The 22,587-nt window shown below is 42.7% G+C and overlaps 1 protein-coding gene across 2 annotated transcripts in view; it reads right to left on the bottom strand.

Moving 5' to 3' along the window:
• RASA2 (RAS p21 protein activator 2) overlaps window positions 1–22,587 on the bottom strand; it is a 101,767-nt gene that overhangs the window by 38,288 nt on the left and 40,892 nt on the right. For both annotated transcript variants that reach the window (XM_056121112.1, XM_056121114.1), the window contains exons 5-7: window positions 13,033–13,109; window positions 4,862–4,945; window positions 2,854–2,926 (exon numbers count right to left, since the gene is read on the bottom strand). In XM_056121112.1, the coding sequence (XP_055977087.1) occupies window positions 2,854–2,926; window positions 4,862–4,945; window positions 13,033–13,109 (234 nt within the window). The remainder of the gene's footprint in view (window positions 1–2,853; window positions 2,927–4,861; window positions 4,946–13,032; window positions 13,110–22,587) is intronic.

Below are 22,587 nucleotides of genomic sequence, written 5' to 3'. Positions count from 1 at the left end.
TTCCCCTGTAAATCCAGAAATTCAATGGAATGCTCAAACTGAATGTCGAAAGCAGCAGAACTGAGTTCTTCGCTATTTTTTTCGCATTCTTTTACTCCTTTGCTTGACTCTGTGTGAGCAGATCTTGAACACTTTTCTATAACCTTCAAATATTGTTAATCGTCGATTGCCTCGAGCAGGTCCCAGTAACATCTCCTTCATCCTAGCCCTGAGATTATATTCAAGGCTCTTTAGGAGAATGGGACCCATCATTGTTACTGGTATTTGGCATATTGGGTATGCCATGGGGAGTTTGCCAGACTCTGCCGTGTGGGCAGGCTACATTCGGTAGCCTGCCAGTTTGTCCAAAGTAGGAAAGAGATAATAAGATGTCATAATAGGATGTCATGCGGCTGCAAATGCGGCCGCACGGTTCCAGGAGCTGGTTTTTATAGTCTCTGAGTCTTGGCCGTTGATGGGATTACACGGCGCCAGGGGGCCAGTTGGTGGGTGTGACCCCCGCCTACTGGTATTTGGAGGATCTGGGTGGAGGATGCTCGGCCCAAATCCGAGTAGGCTTGGAGATCTCGGCCCCGGAACCCGCGTGACTTTGTCCCTCTGCCAGTACCTTCATGTGTGCGGAGAGTGGGGTCAGCACGGTGGTGGCTGGTCCTGGAGGCCTTTGGCTGCCAGAGCCCTGGTCGGGGTGGGGAAGAAAGCTCAACCCGCTCCCCTCCAAGGGGCCCTGGCGAGAACAGTCAGGCGTGGGGGCAGGAGACTGCACTGTTCTCTTCCGGGAGTTGACTTCAAATATTGAAGTCATGGAAATGTCTCCTGGCAGATTGTATAGGTAAACTCTGGAAGCTCAATATGCCCAAACAGAACCACCAATCTTTTCTATTTTTCCAGCGGAAGCCCTCTGAAACCTCATGTGACCTCTACACTTGTCTTTTCTAAACTGTTTCTATGTCCTTCGTAATTTCCTTCTTCACTCACCTTTTTCTATTTCTGTATTATGTTCCTGAATCGGGGCTCTTCTCCACCGCCTTTAAGAATCTGAACTACAAGTCTCTCTGTGCGTGTCTCTCCCTTTCTCCGCCTCGCTGTGCTTGGTCTTTCACTCCTCTTCACTCCTGGCTCTGATCCCAGGATCACTCCTGGAGTGCTCAGGAGCTCACGTGTAGTGCCAGGATCAAACCCAGGCCAGCTGCATGCAAGGAAAGTGTCCTACCCACTAAACTCCCCAGCCCAATTCTCAGTCTCTTGATCTCTGTTCTCCCAAAGCCACCTGGCACAGAGATGATGTTGAATCCCCCTCTCAAATACAGAATTAACCTATCTACTCCTAGGCTCCAAAACATCCAAAGGTCAGCGTGGAAACATCTCAGCCAGAAACGGAGAACCTACAGGAACTGGCTGTACCCTGGTCTGAAACATGAGCGCTCTATTCACCCACCCATACATCTGTATAGAGATGCAAACCGCCTAGCCAAATCACTAGCACTGCTTTCGACAAAACTCCCTGGGGGTGTGTGCCAGGAACATTCCTTCTGAGACCCGCTCTCCTTCCCCTTGACTTAAGCAGAAGCATAGCACGCTGGGCCTCGGCACCTTCGACAGCTTGACCCCTGCTTGTCTGCAGGCGCATGTGGTTTTGTGTCTCAGGCTTTAGCCTTGTGCTCTAGCCAAAGGACAGAGACTGAACTTTATCTCGATCATCAGATCAACAAAGGCCCTTGGAGGCGACTGTTTGGGGCCTAGCAGTCGGTCCGCTCAGCGACAGGCAGCGCAGCGCGGGAGGCCCCGGCCTGCAAGGCACAGACTGTTTGCCACAAGTTGCACCTGTTTTTTTGCTGGTTGGGCTGTAACAGTCACTTGTAAATGTAGAACAAATGTAGAACCAGGAAATAAAAAAGTTTCACATGGGTACATTTTTGGGGGGTTTGTTTTTTTCTTTCTTCCGTGTCTCCGCCCACACCATTCTTTCTATTTCAGTTCTGGCATTTTCTGAGCCCTGGTTCCTTTATTCTGGTAATCAGGCATGGCTAGATGTGCCCAGTCTCTATCCACTCGGAAATAGCAAGGAAAACACAGAAAAACAAGAAAACAACCACCAAAATAGAACTCTGTTTTTCAATCTCCCCAGGGCGTTAAGCTCAACTGCATCATGTTCTACAGCTCGAATGGAGAGTCTAATGTATTTCCCTGTGGGTTTCAAATAATAGGAAAAAGAATTTCTTTCATAAATACTGTGGAGCACAGAATTCCAAAGTGCCGTATGTGGAATGACTTGGGCCGCTGACGCGCTCTTTGAGAAAAAGCTCACGTGGTTCCTGGAACAAATCAGGCTACAAAAGGGTTCGGTGGGAACTTGTAGCCTTAAAGCATTCTCACATTGGAGACGCATAAAAACTAAACAATAAGTGGGGGTGCCACTGTTTTCTCTCAAAACTAGAGCTTCACAAGAAACAAACGGGCCACTCGCCCGAGTGATCTGTGCGAACTGGAACTAGAACTTAAGATGCAGCAAGTGATAACGTACTTCCTTGGCTTGAGGTTCTCAAACAGGCCTCTGCGAAAGAGTGCCGTGGCCAGGGGCAGGTGGCGGGAGGAGGGTAACTCGGGACATGTGTGTGTGTGGGGGACACACTGTGGCCCTAGACTCCTCACTCCCTAAGCCCCCAGGACTCTGGCTCTTCTTGGGCCCTCCACTGCACTTTACATCACAGCTGTGCTTTCTGGAGGGCAATGCTGAGTGAGGTTCACTGGTGCTCAAGTGATTAAAAGATTCTTGTGATTGAAGTTTGAAAGTAAGAGCTCTATCAGCTCTTATTACTAAATATTCAATGACAATTAGAGAAAACAGAAAGTTACCTCAAAATAAAAGATTTCGTTGAACTGCGGGTTGCTTGTCTTCTTCTTTACTTTGGTCTTCTTTTGGTCATTCCTGTTACAATGTGGTAGAGTTTTACCTTGTAGAACTTAACAGCACATAATTATACAACACGCTACTATGCCAGCCTGGGGGTCTGATCTCTGTGTGCCTCAACTGACTCAAGGAAGACTGGACGAAAGTCATTTTGGGGGAAAAATGGAAGTCTAGACACTCAAAGAAAATACACGTTTTCTTCTGTTTGGTTTACTGGGCCACACCCAGCAGTGCTCAGGGGTTACTCCTGGCTCTGCACTCAGGGATCACTCCTGCTGGGACTCAGGGGACCATATGGGTTGCCGGATATGAACCTGGGTCAGCTGCATGCAAGGCAAGAGTCCTACCCATGGTACTATCACTCCAGTCCTAAAAATACAAGTTTCATCCACTGCAAATATGCCAAGATTGTCCTGCTCTCTTGAAAGCTGTACAAGTGTCAAACTTCCTTCAGGATATTTTGTAAAAATCACATCCTATTATGTTAGCAGTTCAGAATAAAGGACAGAAAATAGTGCGACTGCTCCTATGCTGGAAGATACCTGAGGAGCATAAGAGCACTTATTTATTGAGGTGCCGGAGGTCAAATCCAGGGCCTTCTACAACTGAGTCACACCTATGGCTCCATAAAACATACTTTTTTTGTGGGGGTGGAGGAAAACGAAAGCTTCCAAGTGGTGCCCCTGGCGATTCTCAGGGGCCCAAGGAGGCAACACTGTTCTGTCAGCGGTGCTCGAGGAACGACGCGGTGCCAGGGGTTGAACAGGGCATACTTTGACCCCTACCTTCTTCCTGGCCCTCATAAAAACATCCTGACTCCGTTGACTTTCTGGGCTTCTGCTACATAAGTGGCTTTTTTAAAAAAAACCTGTGATTCTGAAATAATTATAGATGCAAAAGAGGATCAAAGAAACATACATGGAAGTTGCCCCCGTGTTCCCTCAATGGAAACATCTTATGCAACTACAGAGCAACTGTAAAACACTTGACTTTTAAAACACAAATTCATATGCCAATAGTTTCTACCTGGATATTACTAATTACAATGCCAAATTTATGTGTAAGGAAGGCACAGGTTACAGAAACAAAAGCAAATCTAGTAGGGGAAATGTTTTTAAGATGTTAAAAGGTTTAAAATCAAATTCCTTTGCTAGAAAAAAATATTACAGGACTAACTAATCCTAAATTTAAAACCATGTGATAATAAACAGTAACTTATCTGGCTTAACACACAATAAATACTGACATGGGGCCAGGAACTTATTATGCAAATGTCCAACTCTATTTCTCCAAGTGACCTGCTGGTGCTGTCAGCGTATCTGGACGGTATCTGGGGGAGCGAGCGCATCTATGTGTGGACAGACGTTTCTGCACAAAGAATACTGCACTCTTGGTTTCCAGATTCAAACTTTCAATTTATAGACACATTTCAAACTAGTCTGGATCAGAATGAAACCAGCAAGAGGTTCTAAGATACAAAGCAGAAAAAAAGACTGTTTCTGAATAAACTCCATACATAATTTAACTCTATAACACATGGCACTCCTCTGCGTCTGATAATGGAGCGGTCTGTCATCAACTTTAAATACCTTCAGCAGAGCACCGATCCCAAGAGCTGCAAAGGCATTTTTAGTTCCAAGTTGCTTTCCAGGTAAAAACAACCCTGTTATCTTGGGCGAGTTTTTAATTTTTCTTTTTGGGTCACACCGGCAATGCACAGGGGTTACTCCTGGCTCTTCATTCAGGAATTACTCCTGGCGGTGCTCAGGGGACCATATGGGATGCTGGGAATTGAAACCAGGTTGGCCGCATGCAAGGCACCCCGTTAAGTGGACCAATGGTTTGGAAGTGTGTGTGAGAACTCACTTAAGATTTTGCTTTTAAAAAAGTTACTCCTTTTGTGACACAAATAAAGGCTTAAAAAGTGAAGTCTATAGTACTGAGTGATGTTACCTAGAAGGGCCCACGAGAGACACAGTCGCGTATGGGTCGCAGCTCTGTCCATTGATGAGAGGTAACCCATGGCACGCCATGATACTAGGCAAGAATAAGAGAATATCAGGATTAGACTCAAGTTCACAGAACACAATGACCTTTCAGTACAAATGAATGTATTCAGAGGTTGGAGCTGCTTCCCACGTGTCTGTGGTCGATGCCTCAACACCACTGATACATGCGCTGACTTTTCAAAACAAGGCTAAACTGGAGAGCCCCGATCAGCACCAAGACTATCAGATGACATTTCACCCATACCAGCTAACTATCCCAGCAAGGTGCAGGTTGGCTTGGTTTGGGTTCTGGAGTTACACCCGGCCGTTCTCAAGGGCTACTCTTAGTTTGGTGTCCTCTTCCCAAGCCCCCCACCCCGGGTGCTGGAGGCCGTGTGATGCAGTGACCAAACCCAGCCCTCCTGCAGGTGCTCAGCCTGACAAAGTTTCGCGTCAGTCCCAGCAACAAGGGACATTTTGTGGTTTGCTAATACATCAAGTCTGCTGTGGCTTCTAAAAAGGAAAAGCAAGTGGTGTGAACCTTGACGGAGAAACTACAAAGTGAGCTAGACCAATGGCATCATATCCTCTCTGCTAAAGCATGAATGAGAAGCAAGGAAACAGTGTGGTTTCCACTGCAGACCTGATTCATAAGCAGCGGGCAAACCTCGCACGGCCGGTGCAAACCTCTCCACCAGCGCCTGCGTCAGCCATGGCGCTGTCTTAGACAAGAAGTCCAATGTCGTACGATCCGCACCATGAACTGTTACTGATATTTACAAAGAGTACCTGTTTTCAGGATATGCTTCTAAATTTTTCTCACTAAAAACATTACTCAGCTTATGAGTCTGCTTTTAACATTTAAGGGCCTGCATTTTCAAAAGCTTACATGAAACTTATGAGAGTTGCTGAAAGGATTCTGCCGCTGCTGTTGAAGGAAGCGTCTATTAACTAACATCCTCTATAATCTACTGATTATAAAGTGCAAATGATGTATTGCTGGTAAAGAAAGAGATGACAGTATGACTTGTTTCTATTAAACTGTACATCAAAAGTAAGAACAAAAAATTGCTAAAACCAATGAGGCAAGACAATACCTCTGGTTATTTTAGCTTTAAGTACTATGAAACTTTCCAATTGTAAAAACTGTTTGAAACTTAAAAGTTATTGGGCTAAGGGTCAAAATGACATCTGATTTTTCTACAGCACTGGCAGTTTACTATTACTGCCACAAAATTCATTTATTCTCACAGTTGCTTCAGGAGAGTACCAGATCATGGCATTTTAATGAAGAAAAGGAGAGGGACAGAAATGCGGCTCAGTGGTAGAGGATAGGCTGTGCAGGAGATCCTCTGTCTAATCCTTGTCTATGCAAAAGAATAAACAAGAAGGAAAGACTGGGGCTGGAGCGATAGCACAGCAGGGAGGGCGTTTGCCTTGCACGTGGTCAACCCGGGTTCGATTCCCAGCATCCCATATTGTCCCCCGAGCACCGCCAGGAATAATTCCTGAGTGCAGAGCCAGGAGTAACCCCTGAGCGTCGCTGGGTGTGACCCAAAAATAAAAAAAAAAAAGCTTGGCACTGGTGGGGGGATGGGTACTCATTGTATAATTGAAACCCAAGCACACAAATTTGTAAGTCACAACTGTATCTCATAGTGTTTCACTAATAAAAATTTTAAAAAATACATTATTGACCTGCAAGTTAACTTTTCTCTGTGCCATTTGTAATTTATTTGTAAATTATAGTAAAATATGACTCCTAATTAAATTGTCTTGCACGAAGTTGACAGCTGAAATACAGCTCATGTATAAATATTTTCAGTCCACTGCAGAGTATTTTCTACCAAAATATTAAAAGGAATCTTTTTCTAAAAAAAAAAAAGCTTGAAAAATGTAATCCAGTATGTAAAACTTCAGAGAGAACATTCATACACCAAAACAGTGATGTCCACAACGTAAAGAATGAGCTTATAAAAAAAATCATCAAATACTGAAAATTTTGAAATGAGAGTGTAGTAAATGGGTACTTGAAAAAAATTAGATACAAGTTATTTTACTTGCCACGTGTTTAAAAATCTATTTTTTTAATTATCATTTTTGAGGGCCACACCCTATGATGCTCAGGGGTACTCCTGGATCTGCACTCAGGTATCACTCCCAATGGGACTGTCAGGAATTAAACCTGGGTCAGCTGTATGCAAGGCAAGGCTCCCTACCCGCTGTGCTATTGCTTTGGCCCCAATTTTTCAAAAATATCTTTGATACAGCATTCTTCTATTAGTAAATAAAATAACTGCACATCAGAAGCTGGGTGGGCATACAAAAGCTGAGTACGCTTAGCTTAGTATGTTAAATTGTTTGATTTTTGTTTCCATGTGACATATAAAATCAATGTAGCACTGTCTGTAGCACTGTTCTCCCACTGTTCATCGACTGGCTCGAGCGGGCCCAGTAACATCTCCATTGTGAGTGCCACATACTATGATCCACCGGGATTTATTTTAGGGATACAAGGATGGTTCAACAAAAACAGAATCTTTGCAATAAATACATCACATCAATAAAACGAAGGCTAAAAACCCTAGATAGAGGAATAGCACTGGCCAACATTCAGCACCTTTTATTTACTTATTTTAAACTTTTAAAAAAAATGGATATAGGAGAAAAGTACTTAAATACATAACAAAGACCAAATAATGACAAACCCACAATTAGCATGGTAGACAACTGTGAAAACTGAAAGTCTTTCCTCTAAAGATCATAAACAAAACAGATGTCTGCTGCCACCACACATGAAGTTCTAATCACACAATCAGACAAAAGACTTCCAAACAGGAAATCCACCTGCAAATACCTGCAGATGATTTGCTTTATTGCAGAGAAAATCCTCAGACTGAAATGAAAAACTGTTAGAAATAATAACTTAATAGAAAAGTTCAGGTTGCAAAATCAATATTCAAAACCCAGCTGGATTTCTATAAACAATGAACAAGATAAGAGAAATTATTATTATTTAGAGATACACCAAAAGGGATAGATTATCTGTGCATATTCATAAATGCCTAAACGTAACTAATTCTCTGCACACAGAGAACTATGTCATTACTGAAAGAAGCTGAAAATACACATACACACACACACACACACACAAATTTCATGCTTATGAACAGGAAGAATTAGTACTATAAAATGACCATTTTACCTAACGCAATATACAGATTAGCTATCATCCCTATCAAAATCTCAAAAGCATATTCACAAAATTACAACAAGGTGGGGGGTGATAGCACTCTGGGGAGGGGACCTGCCTTGCACACAGCTGACCCAGGTTCATTCCCTGAGCACTGCCAGGAGCGATTACTAAGTGCAGGGCCAGGAGTAAGGAGTAAGCCCTGAGCACTACTGGGTGTGGTGCAAGCCCCCCTGCCCATCCCCAAAGAAAAGCATCTAACTTACTTGAAAGCACAAAGGCCCTCACCTCCACCTATACAACTCTGAGGAAGAAACAGAAGCAAAAACAAAAACAGAAGTATCCAATGCTCTTCAACCTCAAACTAAAATACTACATGGTAACAATTAAAATAATCAAACACAAAGATCAAAGGTACAGAATTGAAAGCCCAGAAATAAAACAGACATATGAAGAAATCATTTATAGCAAAGGAGCTAAGAGCAAGGAATAAGGAAAAGTTCTTCAAAATACAGTATCACATTGTCACATGCAGAAAAATGAAGGCCACTGTCTTAGGCCATACACACAAAATGAAAATGAACAGGAAGGGACTGGAAAGATGATCCCGTGGAAGAGGGCTTGCCCTGCGTGCAGCTTACCCAGGTTCAATCCCTGGTACCCCATATGGTCACCCAAGCACCACCAGGAGTGATCCCTGAGCACTGAGCCAGGAGGAAGCCCTGAGCACTGCTGTGTGTGGCCCCGAAACCAAAATACATGAACTGAGAAAGAAACCAACATCATAACAAAAGGAAATCCACAGGATGGAAAAATAAAAGAGCAAATCATGTATCAGGCAATAATATTAAAAAATGACAAACTCACAGTCAACCAACAACCACCAATTAAAAAGAGGAGGAGGCACTGAAAAAAAAAAAGGTATACATGAAAAGGTAATAGATCTCACTGCCAGGGAAATGCAAATCAAACAAGAATCACACTACACCTATTACAATGGCTATTTGAAGCAAGTGTTGGCAAGGATGCAGAGAAAGGAACCTTTGTCTACTGCTGGTGGGAATGGAAATGGGTGCCGCTGGTATGAAAAACAGCATGTAAGGGCCTCAAAAAAAGAAGATCCACCGAGGTCCTGGGTGTAACCCCTGACACTGTCTGCCCGCCGTAGGCCCCTATTTAAAAAGCAACATTTGGGGGCTAGCAGCAGTACAGCGGGTAGGGCGTTGGCCTTACACTAAGTGGACCTGGGCTTCAATCCCGGCATCTCATTCGGCCCCTTGTGTACCGCCCGGAGTTCCCCCAAGCACTGCTGGGTGTGGGCTTGCACTTTCTCTCTTTTCCTCCCCTTATTCCCCAAAGAAGCCTGTTTAAGAAAAAACAAGAACCAAGACTAGAAACACCAACTATCCCAGGTATTCTCCAACTCTCCCAATACTAGGTGCTTATCCATTGATCAGAAACACGACACGAACCACCTCATCTATCTACGCATGAGTCACAAGAGTCAGGAACTGAAAACTCCCTCAGTGCTGAAGACGGATGTGTGGATAAAGGAGACGTGACATTTTCACACACGGGATCCTACTGAGTTATAAACAAGACGAAACCCTCCCAGCTGCAGCACAGGTAGGCCAAGGGGGTGCCATGCCTTCAGACGGAAAAAGAGAAACAGCATGTAATTTCACTCAGACCAGCGAGACAAACAGAATGAACGAACAGAGAGACTGAAAGACAATTAGACTATAAGAACAAAAGCCTCGTTTTCAGAAGGGAGAGGTGGATAAAGTGAGGGGGAAGGAATAAGACATGCCAATTATGTGGCCAGAGATGGCAACTGGGACTGCTGATGACAAGTGCCTGTGGTATAGACAGACACTGATCTCTACCTGTGAAACCGATGAGATGTTCTAAACTAGTATTATTTCAATCTATATGAATGAATGAGCAAGAAGAGGGAGCAATTTCAGAAGCCCACAAATGACTAAGCAAGAGGTTCCACTGACCACAGCACAAAACCTGGTTGTTTTTTTTTTTTTTTTTGCTTTTTTGGGCCACACCCGGCAATGCTCAGGGTTTACTCCTGGCTCTGCACTCAGGAATCACTCCTGGCGAGGTTTGGGGGATGATAGAGGATGCCAGGAATTGGACCCAGATCAGACACATGCAAGGCAAATGCCTTACCTGCTGTACTATTGCTCCAGACCCCAGAAAACCTTTTATTTCATGGGTGCTGCTCAGTAATAAGAAAACATAAGCACTAGCTCACTGGCAACTCTGGTCCCATCTAACAGAGCTTAAACTGCAAAAGAAAGAAGCTGTTTTCAAGTACCTCAACTGCAACCACCAGCATATTCCTAGGAATTAGAAATACTCAGCAACTTCAGAATGTCTAGCACCCAGTGAAACACGTGGAAGGTGAGGGACACAGTGTTGAGAGCCAAGGCACAGGTCTTGCTGACTAAGGCCCTGGGGTCCATCCCTGGCCACACTCCCCAGAGCACCAGAGGTGGCCTTGACCCTCCTTTTCTAGCACTGCCAGGTGTGACCCTGATGGGCCTCCACCAAGTACCACCACAACCAGCAAAGCATCAAGAAAATATGTCCCCCAAAGTGAACTGCTATGAGATAGTTACAAAGACTTAATGATTGGGTTTTAGTCATACAATTTTCCAATACCCATCCCTCCACCAGTGCACATTTCCCACCATTTTCCAGTTTCCCTCCTGCCCCCTCCCACCGGCCTCTCTATGGCAGCGCTCTCTCTCTCTCTCTCTCTCTCTCTCCTTCTGCCCCCCTTGGGCATTATGGATTACAATACAGATACTGACGGGCCGTCATTTTTGGTCCTTTGCCTACTTTAGAAGAAACTCACTTCACATGAATATGCTGAAATAAATGAGAATAGAAATTTATAGCAAAAAAAAAAAAAAGCTCACCAAAGAAATAAAAGACATAAAGAAGCGCAGAGAAAGATTCAGTGAGCTTCATCAGAAATGACCCGCTACGAACAACAGAGGGGAAATCGATTGGCAGAGGAAAAAGCTGAGTCTCAGACTTGTGGGACTATTAAAAAAAATCTAACAGGAGAGGCAAAATATGGCATGACTGATATAGTATTAGAAGAAGTCATAACTGAAAATTCATAAAAACACAGGCTCCAGAAGCTGAGCACAAGTACTTATTCCATAAGCAGAATGTGTCCATGCCAAATTAAAGCATAGAAAGCTAGGTAAAAAAAATTCCTCAGACCAGAAAGAAACAGCACATTAACGACATGGGAAAATAAAGAGAGTGATTTTCTGATCAAAACCTAAGGAGACGAGAGGGGAAAGGTACAGTTAGCATGTGCTGGGAAAAAAAATAAAAAGAACTGTCAATACAGAACTCTGTATTCAGTGAAAATATCCTTGAGGAATGAAGGGCAGTTGTGGAGAGTGGAGGAATCAAGAAATTTCCAGATTAAGGAAAACTGAGAGAATGTTTCTGTGAAGAGCAACCGTGCCCTACAAGACTCAGAGGAAATTCTCTACACGTAAGATAGGGAAAGAAGAAAGCACTAAACTGGATACAAACAAAACCAACTCAAGTGTCCTGAATGTGTACCCTAACCAACTGTGCAGAGGAAGGTCATTCCCACTACTACACAACGTGTTCTCAACGGCGGCTACAACCACAAACAATCTTAAACTACTTTTAGTTGGTAAAGACAAACCGAGTAATAGAAAAGTAACTGGCCAGCATTCTTTAAAAATCTCAGTACAATGAAAGAAAAAGAAACTTAAAAACTTCTACAGCTTAAGGAAATAAAAGAGACTTAATGACAAATCAGTGTGATGCGTAACACCTAACAAGAATGCATCCTTTTATTGTAACCATGCCCAATTTCTAGCATCCATTAGTTGGACTAGTTATTTAGGAGAGTAACTTTATTCCTAGGAAATACACATATATAGACTGATGATATATATACACCTATCGATATGTAGACATACGCTTATACATGCATATAAGCATGATAATAAGCATATAAGCATAATAATATGCGAATACATGCCTTTAAATAATTTTAGGTATCTCATTTAAGAGAGTTCAGAAAAATTAAGTAAATAATGCATGTAAAATACATGATCATATATAAAATAGACTCCAAAGAAGTTGGGATGTACATAATAAGGAGACTAACTTACAGCCTGGGGCAATGATGGAAGAGTCATCTAGTCCCTAGTCTAAAGTAAGTGGGAAGAGAAAACAGCACAGGGGTTACTTGGATATAATGACAAAGAGAAAGTGGTGAAAAACCACTTAAAGGTATTCTTAGTTTAATGATAGGAGGAGAGATGGGTGGTTGGAAAAGGCAAGGGTTTAAACTAGATTTCCAGACGTTAAAATACTAATGTTTAAAAAAAAGACTTGAGGGCCAAAGACGTGAAAGGAATTTAAAGTGGTAAGGGTCACAATTCAATCAGCTTAATCAATGGCTTGAATAAATCGCAGTACTCCTGCGTTATTAAAAAGAAAAAAGTGGTAAGGGTCAGTACTGCCCACTTCAAGATCAGCACTGGCCTGAGTCCCCCGTGCCCTATGCGCTCCTCTGTGGGGTCTGTTCCAAGAGGGGCTACACATCTCTGAAAACCTCTCCAGATACCGCCTGCCAGGTAGAAACATTTTCCTGTGATCCTACTATGCCCTATTGCCTACATCTGTCATCTAATCCACATAAAATGAACATTGGTTGAGTGAATTAATGACTCCCCAAAACCTGAACGGACTGGATGTGAGAATATGAATCAAGTGAATGAAATCGACTTAACGAAAGAATGGCAGAAGAGAGTTTACTTTCTGTAGGAAGTTTCTGAAAAAATACAATAAGGCATTGGCTTAGGATTCAAAGACTATGAAATAGGATTCTTTCTAGTAGATTTTGGTCAAAGAAATATGCTTACTGTACAACAAGCTGCTGGCACACGGTTCCATTCTCTGTTATCAGTTCATTCAGTTTTAATTCAAGGTGAACTTTGCCCTATAACGACAAAAAATTACAGTCATCTATTTTTTCACAAAACACTAAAGATATGTATTTTCACGAGTAATGAAATAGTTATCTACTAAATACTGGCGATCCTTAGCACATACCTTTGTCCACACGAACACTATCTATACTTGTTAAATTTAATACTTAGCTACCTGTTAACTAAGAGCCAACAATATAAAACACAATTTTTGAAGAAGCAGATACTTCAAACACGGTATTCAAAGTAAGAATTTTATGCTTAAATCAACAATGCTATGGATCTCAATTATCCTGGATCCAAAAATATATTCCACACTAATATTTTGGGAAATTTTGAAAGTAAAACAAATTATAAAACATTAGAATGATTATCCCAGAAAAAATAAAGCACAATCATCAAGACAAATAAATCATGCAATTCTGAAACAATTAAAGTTTAACTGTTAAAGCTAGCAAGTCTCAGTCTGCTAACCCTTTAATCAGAAACTACCGGCCGTGTTAGGAGGCACTGTAGGAGCGGCAAGGAATCTGCAGACACAGAAGGCAAAGGCATGACTGAGCAGCCCACAGTCTGGCTGGGGAGACAAGAAGCTAACGACAGCAACATAGAGTCAAGAGGATGAGTGAAAAAAGGTGAGATATTGGAGATATTGGAAACTCTCTCTCTCTCTCTCTCTCTCTCTCTCTCACACACACACACACACACACACACACACACACACACTCTTTTGGGCCGCACGCAGCGGTGCTCAGGTATTACTCCTCACCCCGTGCTCAAGGATCACTTCTGGTGGTGCTTGGGAGACCATATGTGACACCAGGGACGGAACCTAGGCCCATCACATGCAAGGTAAGTGCCATACACAAGTGTACCGTCTCTTCCGTCCCAAGAATACTACCTTTCCCCCTTTATATTTTGGTTTGGGGAGTACATCCACAGGTACAGAGAGGACATGTGGGGCTGGGGAACGAGCGAGGCCTCCCTCATGTAAAGAATGTGCCCGGCCCGCTGAGCTCTCTCCAGCCCAGGAAGGCTTTAAACTTCAGGACAGTACATTTAAAGCAGATTATCAATTTACCCAGCAACAAAGACTTAGGAACTACAGAACGGAAGAGCTTCATCCAGCTAACCAACCTGTCGCTAGTGATGAGGAATTCTGAACTGGCTGTGAGCAACTCTGAGCTGGTTGAGAAGCAGTGGGTGCTATACTGCCTCCGCCCAGCTGACACGACAGATTTCCAGGGTGCCAAATGAAGATTTCAGGGGTGTGAGGTGTAGGGGCTGATGACATAAGCAATTGCATCAGAGGCAGGAATGTTCATCATCCAGTCATGCTGCTCTCTGGAATGCCTCTTGTGGACAGTCACAGAATCTACTTTGAATCTGCAGATATGACAGAGTGAATCTGAGGAACAGCAGGCATGAGCTCAGATGAAGGTGGACAGCAAACTGAGCAAGAAGCATGAGTGGCCCCAACACGAAAGGTTGTCTGAGAAGCAAAACCGCAAAGACAGACAAACACCACTGGCAGTAAAATTAGCAGAGATGTGGAATTCGAACTGAACTCAGCAAAACTTGCACGAAAAATCTAGACAAATATTTATAAAGTCACATGTAAGGGACAGGAGAGTGCAAAGGGCTGCGCATACATCCTACTGCACGAGGCCTGGGTCCAACTGGGCTGGGTGTGACCCCCACAGACAGAGGTGCCAAGAAAGAGCTCCTAGTAGCACTGGGTATCGCCCCTTCTCCCTCACACGCCATTTATACAATGACCTTTTGTTAGCCCCGAATTTAATACTTTACAACCCCTGCTCATTAAGAGTGTCACCAAGGTCAGTAATACTTGAAAATAATCATTCTGGACAAGAACTGAGTGTTGAAAGTAGGCAAGGGGGTAAAGGGATATACCTGATAACCTTTCATTATCTGTTTTGCAAACCATAAGGCGAGAGGGAGAGGGAGAGGGAGAGAGAGACTGAGACAGAGAGAGAAAGTACCTACCAAAGAGGTGGGCAAGGAGGTGGGGTGCAGAGGGCGGGAAGGAAACTGGGACCACTGGTGGTGGGAAAAGTACACGGGTTAAGGGACGGGAGTTGGGATGTTGCATGACTGAAACCCAATCATGGACAACTTTTGGAAAAGTGTTTATCACCGTGATTCAATAAAGAAAAAGATTTTTGTTTTTTAAAAAAAAGAGCGTCACCAAGGTACGTCATAGAGCAATCTATGTTACCAATGACCAGAATTCTAATTCACGTTTGCTGTTACCAGGACGCATCTCGCTTGACCGTCAACTGCTCCAACTGTTGCTATCTCACAAACTCTTTTATTTTCGAGGTGCTGGGGATTGAACCCAGAGCCTAACACTCCACGTTTAAAGCAGTTTTATGGTTCCAATATGCATGACAGAATTGCAGACTAGCAGCACTTCTAAAGTCTCTCACAAAATGTCTAGGATCTACTAATTCTCTAACAATCACAAATTTTAGAACGGGGAAAAAGTATTCCAATTTTATGCAAAACAAAAAAATCACAGTACTGTATCTAGTCATGCCTAGGAATAAGAAGGTATTTAATGGTCTACTACCAGGATCATTACCACTGAGTCAGAGACTACCTAATACTTTTATTACACCCACTGACTGTTAAATAGAACATTCTTTTGGTATTAGCTAACAATAACATAATTGTGTATTAACCTGGTGGAGAAAAGTGGGGACAGAACAGGTATACACAAGATTTGTACTATTAGGGTAAGACACTAAAATGAAAAAGCACTGAGTAAAATTAGAGATATTATTTCTAAACTGTAAAACACTGTCTCATATACGCTAACATGAAAATATGATAATACTTAACCAAGGAAACAAGTTACAAAATATGGTACACATTAATTTGTAAAAATATACACACATATACACATACACGCACATACAAAATACACACATTTATATGTGTGTGTGATTTCAGAGATTTTTCTAATTGCTCATCTAAGGGATTTTTGTTTCTACCATCTTAGTTTACTTCTTTCTAGTAGAAGAAAATAAACAAATGGTTAAGTATTTAAAGGTTCTTTTCAGAGTTAAGAAACTGGTGAATATTTTAGAAAAAATTAATTCACACAAAATGTGTGTAGTTTTGGGGGCTGGAGCAATAGCACAGCCAAGTAGGGTGTTTGCCTTGCACGTGGCCGACCCGGGTTCGATTCCCAGCATCCCATATGGTCCCCTGAGCATTACCAGAGGTAATTCCTGAGTGCAGAGCCAGGAGTAACCCCTGTGCACTGCTGGGTGTGACCCAAAAAGCAAAAAAAAAAAATTGTGTAGTTTTATCTATAATGATCATTCCTGTATATATTTGGATAGTTGACAAGTTTTGGACTGGAACAGAGTAATGAGTCCAGAAAATATCTCCTTGTGGCCAGGGACAAACAGTTCAGTGTATAAGCATGTGCTCTGCATATATGAGAGCCCTGAGTTTCATTCTGCCACATGTGTGTGAAAACACACACACTCTCACTCTCTCCCTCTCTCTGTCTCTCTCTCTCAAGCAAAGAGAAGGAAATAAAATAATCTTTTCCAGTCTCCACAAGGCAAGGGAGAGGTGGCTGAGGACAGCAAACATATATGGTGCTCAGTGTGATGAAGATGGAAGTTTGCTAGTGGGACACCCCGATGCCTGGTGAAAGGGGCCCCCTAACTCTGCAGTGGCTTCACCAAAGCTCTCAGTACAGCAGCTAGTGCACGCAGCTGACCTGGGTTCAATTCCCGGCATCCCATATGCTCTCCCCAAGACCATTAGGACCGATTCCTGAGTGCAAAACCAGAAGTAACCCCTGAACACTGCCAGATGTGATCCCAAACAAAAATACTTAACAAAAAAAAGCTCTCAGTGTTCTCGTGATGCTGGGCTAAACAAAACTGGAGTCCCTGCCTCACCAAGGCAGAACAGCACTGGCCACTACCGCGGCCTTCTGAAGGCACGTCCAGAGGCATCTGTGTGGAGGAAGAGACTTCAGAGGCTAATCCTTCCAGCAGAGGCTGAAACCTAGCCATTTCTGAAATCCATCAGGTTCCGTCAAGGTGATCTGCCTCTAAGTGAATCTTTGGAGGAAAACAACAATCCAGAAACTCAAATTATCTCTAAGGTATCTGATTATTCGACATCAACATTCCATGAACAATTCTGCTGCAGATAAAAAAAAAATCATATATCAGCCCAAGCAGATTTCCAGGAGGAGCAGCTGTTGGCGCAAACTGACAGGTTGAAACAGCTGTCTAGGATTGAAGTTATCTGGCCCTTTTTAGAAAAACCTCTTGGAAGTCTACCTACATTCTTGAAGTGACCTAACAGAAAGTGCCTGTCCCTGTCCCAGCTAATTCTGTTCCCTGGATTGTTCCAGTGCCCTCTTACCCCACAGGGGGTGGGGGCAATATTGCCCACCTTGGCAGATACTGGTCTAGGGACTAAGGATGAGTCTCAGAGGTAGAGTTCATGCCCTGCTTGTGCGGTGCTAGGTTCACCTCCTGGAGCAACAAAACTGCCAACTACCATTTTTTCCATATAAAAAATTAAAACCCCAGCAAAGAGCTAGAAACTATATCATGAATGACATTTTAAAACAAGAGGTAAAAAGCTGAAAGGAAGATATATTTAACAGCAAGTTAGTCACAGCTAAAATGAGGGTGGGTGGACTGGGAGACAGATTGGTCAGGAGAAAAGTGACAGATGAGATGTGGGAAAATGGGTGCCTGAGACTGGGGCCCCGGAAGAGACAGAACAGAGAACACCCAGGGAGGCTCCATGTAAAGGAAACACAGGCAGAGCCAAACTGCTGAAAACAGAAGAGAAACAGAACAACCTGAAGGCGACGGGACAGAAAGAGACATTACCTACACTTAAGTAATAACACAATTCTGACAAGAAACCATAACTGTTGATATACATGTGATGTGATTTGGTCCACGAAATCTAGCCTGAAATTCCTGTTATTCAGTCTCCTATGGGAGATTTAATGATTTAATGACAATTTTTATATAGCTTACAAAATACTGAAGACTAGATTATTGGCACGGTATTCTACACTTTTCAGAGAAACTAAATCATCAGGAGGCATCATTCTACGTTGAGAGCTATGTTCCATATACATTTAATTAGCATTGAGTATGCCAGGGTTCTATGTGAAATCCCATCACATCTAGGAACATATTATCTGAGTATTGTTCAAAGACAATCTTTCATTATGTTAATGTATTTTCATCACTTTAAGATTTCACACAGAAAATCTGCGATAATTAGTTTTATGATCTGTATATTCTTGATACCATGCAGAGGTATGCACTTGCTACAAACAGTTTGGCAATGACAGGTATCACAATGTACAGAACTCCTCACCTGCAAGAGAAAAGGGACCAGTGGGGAATCGGGTAAAGAGGCCACGATAATGCTGATGAGCAGATGGGAGATTAAGTCTGAGGCCTTAGACCACTCAGCCATCCTGCCACCCTCAAAGTGGACTTTTAGCAGAGCACTGACTGCAGAGTCAAGTGATACTGTTTATAATGGTATACCCTGATATAATGTGAATAATTTTTAACAGGGCTGGAGAAATAGATAGTACAGAGGGTAGGGCACTTGCTTTGCACGCAGTCGGCCTGGGTTCAATCCCCGGCATCCCATATGGTTCCCTAAGCACTACCATGAGTGATTCCTGAGTGCAGAGCCAGGAGAAACCCCTAAGTACTTCTGGGTGTGACCCAAACAAAAACAAAACAAATCAAACTTTAACTATTTTTTTATTGGATTTTGGGCCTCACTGATGATACGCAGAATTTACTCCTTGCTCTGTTCTCACGGATCCCTCCTCAGAGGGTTGGCAGACCACATGTGATACCAGGAATCAAATGGGAGTTCATGATATGCAGGGCAAGCGCCTTACCCTGTGCTATCTCTCCAGCCCTAAAATAAAATTTTTTAAAAATTCCAAGATGGGGCTGGAGCAATAGCACAGCGGGTAGGGCGTTTGCCTTGCACGCGGCCAACCTGGGTTCGATTCCCAGCATCCCATATGGTCCCCTGAGCACTGCCAGGGGTGATTCTTGAGTGCAGAACCAGGAGTAATCCCTGTGCATCACCAGGTATGACCCAAAAAGAAAAGAAAAATTTCAAGAACACTTAAAACTTGTTATTATTTTTTCAGTTTATGTTGTATTGTTGAATACAGATGATGTGGCTTAAGCATTTCTAAAGTTGGAATTTATTGATTTTTCAAAACGAATATATTTGTGTGTGTGTAAAGATAACTTGAAAATGTTTAGTGCATGCTTGAAAGAAATGAAATTTTGGTTCTATAGGTAACAGAATTATAATACAATAACATCTTAATTTTCTTTGGCCTTATATATTTATATCGATTTGCTCGAGCGGGCTCAGTAACGTCTCCATTGGAGACTTTGTTGTTACTGTGTCTGGCATATCGAATACTCTCAGTAGCTTGCCGGGCTCTCCGAGAGGGGCGGAGGAATCGAACTCGGGTCGGCCATGTTGGCTGCGTGCAAGGCAGATGCCCTACCCGCTGTGCTATCGCTCCAGCCCCACAGCGGGTAGGGCGTTTGCCTTACAAGCGGCCAACATGGCCGACCCAAGTTCGATTCCTCCGCCCCTCTCGGAGAGCCCGGCAAGCTACCGAGAGTATTCGATATGCCAGACACAGTAACAACAAAGTCTCCAATGGAGACGTTACTGGGCCCGCTCAAGCAAATCGACGATCAACGGGAGGGCCTTTACCTTTACCTTTTACCTTTATATATTTATATATTCACTTCACATATTTTTAAAAATAATAGTTTCTCACAATAAAAATAGTAAACAAAAATAAATATTTCATTAGTTTTCATAACAATACATTAAATTTTTTCAACCATCCCACATAAAATAATTTGGTTTTTCTCAACCGGAAAAATTTTCCTTTATATGGGAAAAAATGTCCCAATTTCTGAATTTCTGGCAAAGTGTATTTATACATAGTCACGGGTCATGGTCCTCCCATTGTTCATCGATTTGCTCGAGCGGGCCCAGTAATGCCTCCATCATGAGACTTGTTACTGTGTTTGGCATATTGAATACATCACGGGGAGCTTGCCAGGCTCTGCCGTGCGGGCAAGATACTCTCGGTAGCTTTACAGGTTCTCCGAGAGGGGCGGAGGAATCGAACTCGGGTCGGCCATGTTGGCTGCTTGTAAGGCAAAAGCCCTACCGCTGTGCTATCGCTCCAGCCCGGTTATGAAAATAAATCCTAATAAATATCAAGTCCTATTACATAATAAAATCACTAACTCCAAGAGCACTGTTATAAAAATTTCCACCATTTGAGAGCAGGGTCTTCAAGACCTACAAATAATTTCAGACAACTTCTAGAGAAGTACTTTTGATTATCTAGAATGGCTCAATCCTTTGTTATTTCATTTTTAAAAACCTATTATCTAGAATGGTTCACTCTTTGTTATTACACATTTATAAATCTATAAAGTTTAAAAAATTAACTTGCAATAATTAAATTTACCTTTACATTTTATCTTATTTAGGCATATATTTAAAAACGGTATGGGGTCAGAGAGTACAGCAGGTAGGATGCTTGCTTTGCATGTAGGACCCCGTAGGGCCCCCCAAACATCTCTGGAATTAGTTCCTGAGTGCAGAGCCAGGAGTAACCCCTGAACATTGCCAGTGTGGCAAACCCCTACCCAAAGAAATAAAAATTAAAACTGTGTATGTATTATCAAGCTATAATCACTGAATTTCTTTTTTAATGCTTGTCTGAATATGTAGGTCAGAGGCCATATTATTTTAAAAAATCAGTAACTTCTGGTACAATCCAGAAATTCAGGATCAGCTTGTTGGTGAAGACTTATTAGTTAAGTAATTAATAGCAAAAGGGCATGATTGACAGTGCATCTGGCTTAACTGCTTGTGTAAGTTGTGTAAGAAAGACACTCTTAATTAAATGAGAGCATCAACTTCTCCAGACGAAAGATCTGGCTTAATTGGTCCTGTGTTAAGGCACGCTTTTTAGTATAGCACCTAGGAAATAAGGGAAAAAACATAAGTTCCAGGAGTTAATAGCAGGAATCCAGATCACTGAAGGCAGAATCAACAAATGTGGAAGAAGAACCCCAAATGAAGTAGAACCGGGAGCAGAGAACAGGAGGATCGTGCTGTTGAGTGAGGAGACAGACCCGAGCTCAGGGCTGCCGAGAGGCCGCTGAGAGCCCCATCATCCTGGAGAGCAATGGCCAGGACCCCACTGTGTCCTCTCCCACTGGACGCACTGAGTGGCTGGCTCGACTCAGGGTGAAAAACAAACCCCCCAAAGCTGGAGAAAAGTGGACTCAAGGATATTAGTAGTAACACTGTGAGCCTGAAAACTGAAAACAGTTGAACTATTACAGCAATAAAAAAGCCTCTGGGAAGTAATTCAAGGTAGAACAATTCTTAGCAACTGTTTTGGTGTGAAATTCATCTCACTACTAGAAGTTTTCCTGTGAGAAAAGAATGTTTTTGCACATTACTTCCCTCAAATGATAGAATTGAAGAGAATGTGATAGACTGTGGCATTCATTTCATAGATGAAGAGCCGCAGACAACAGGTTAGCGACTCTTCTGGGTGCAAATGCCATTTAGTGGCGAGCTACCAATCACTTCCTTCATCCAAGTATCTCTGTGCAGGGACAGAGCCCCAAGATGAACCATACGACAGTGACTTCGGCTCGGTCATATCAATTTAGACTGCAGGAGATATCTGACCCAAGTCTGGCCAAACTCTCTACGCCGAGGCAGCGAAATGAGTCAGACCTCAAGAGAGTGCTCGGCCAGATGATCAGGAAGACTCAAAGGCTGATGTGGCCATTTTTTCAGCTGTCGACAGAAGATTAAAGCAGGTCTGCAGAAAAGCAGAAGTCAGAGACACAGTCTCATTAGACATACAAGAAGAATTAACAGGATCTTATTAGCAGATGAGATTTTTTTTTCTTTACCTTTCATCTTGCCAAGTGAAATTATAATGAGAGGAAAAGAGAGAAAGCGTGAACTATTCACTTGGCAACTTGAAGAGGAAAGAAAATACCAACTTAAATAGTGAACATTTCCATTCAGCATGAGGACAGAGAAATAGACCAGTGGGTCTCAGTTCCCACATGTCTCTTACAGTATCTGCTGCAGTACCGAGTGACCCAGGCTGAGCAACTCATGTGCCTTCACTCCTAGACCATCTCTCTGGCCCCTCAATGACTATAAAGGAAGATGTTTATTCACCTGACTCCAAATGTAAACCAACTATTTTATGAAGCTGTCAATCTAATACAAACAAGCCACCCAACATTTTAGTGTACTTCGTGAGAAATTAAAATCTTTCCAAAAATAATTTGGATTACATGAAGAACACGTGTTTTGTGTGTGTGTGTGGGGGGGGGGGTTCTGTTGTTGCCA

The sequence above is a fragment of the Sorex fumeus genome, unplaced genomic scaffold, assembly GCF_029834395.1.
Source record: "Sorex fumeus unplaced genomic scaffold, SorFum_2.1 ptg000044l, whole genome shotgun sequence".
Lineage (NCBI taxonomy): Eukaryota > Metazoa > Chordata > Mammalia > Eulipotyphla > Soricidae > Sorex > Sorex fumeus.
Note: the sequence above shows the minus strand (reverse complement) of the source record. Positions and strands in the feature narration are given on the sequence as shown.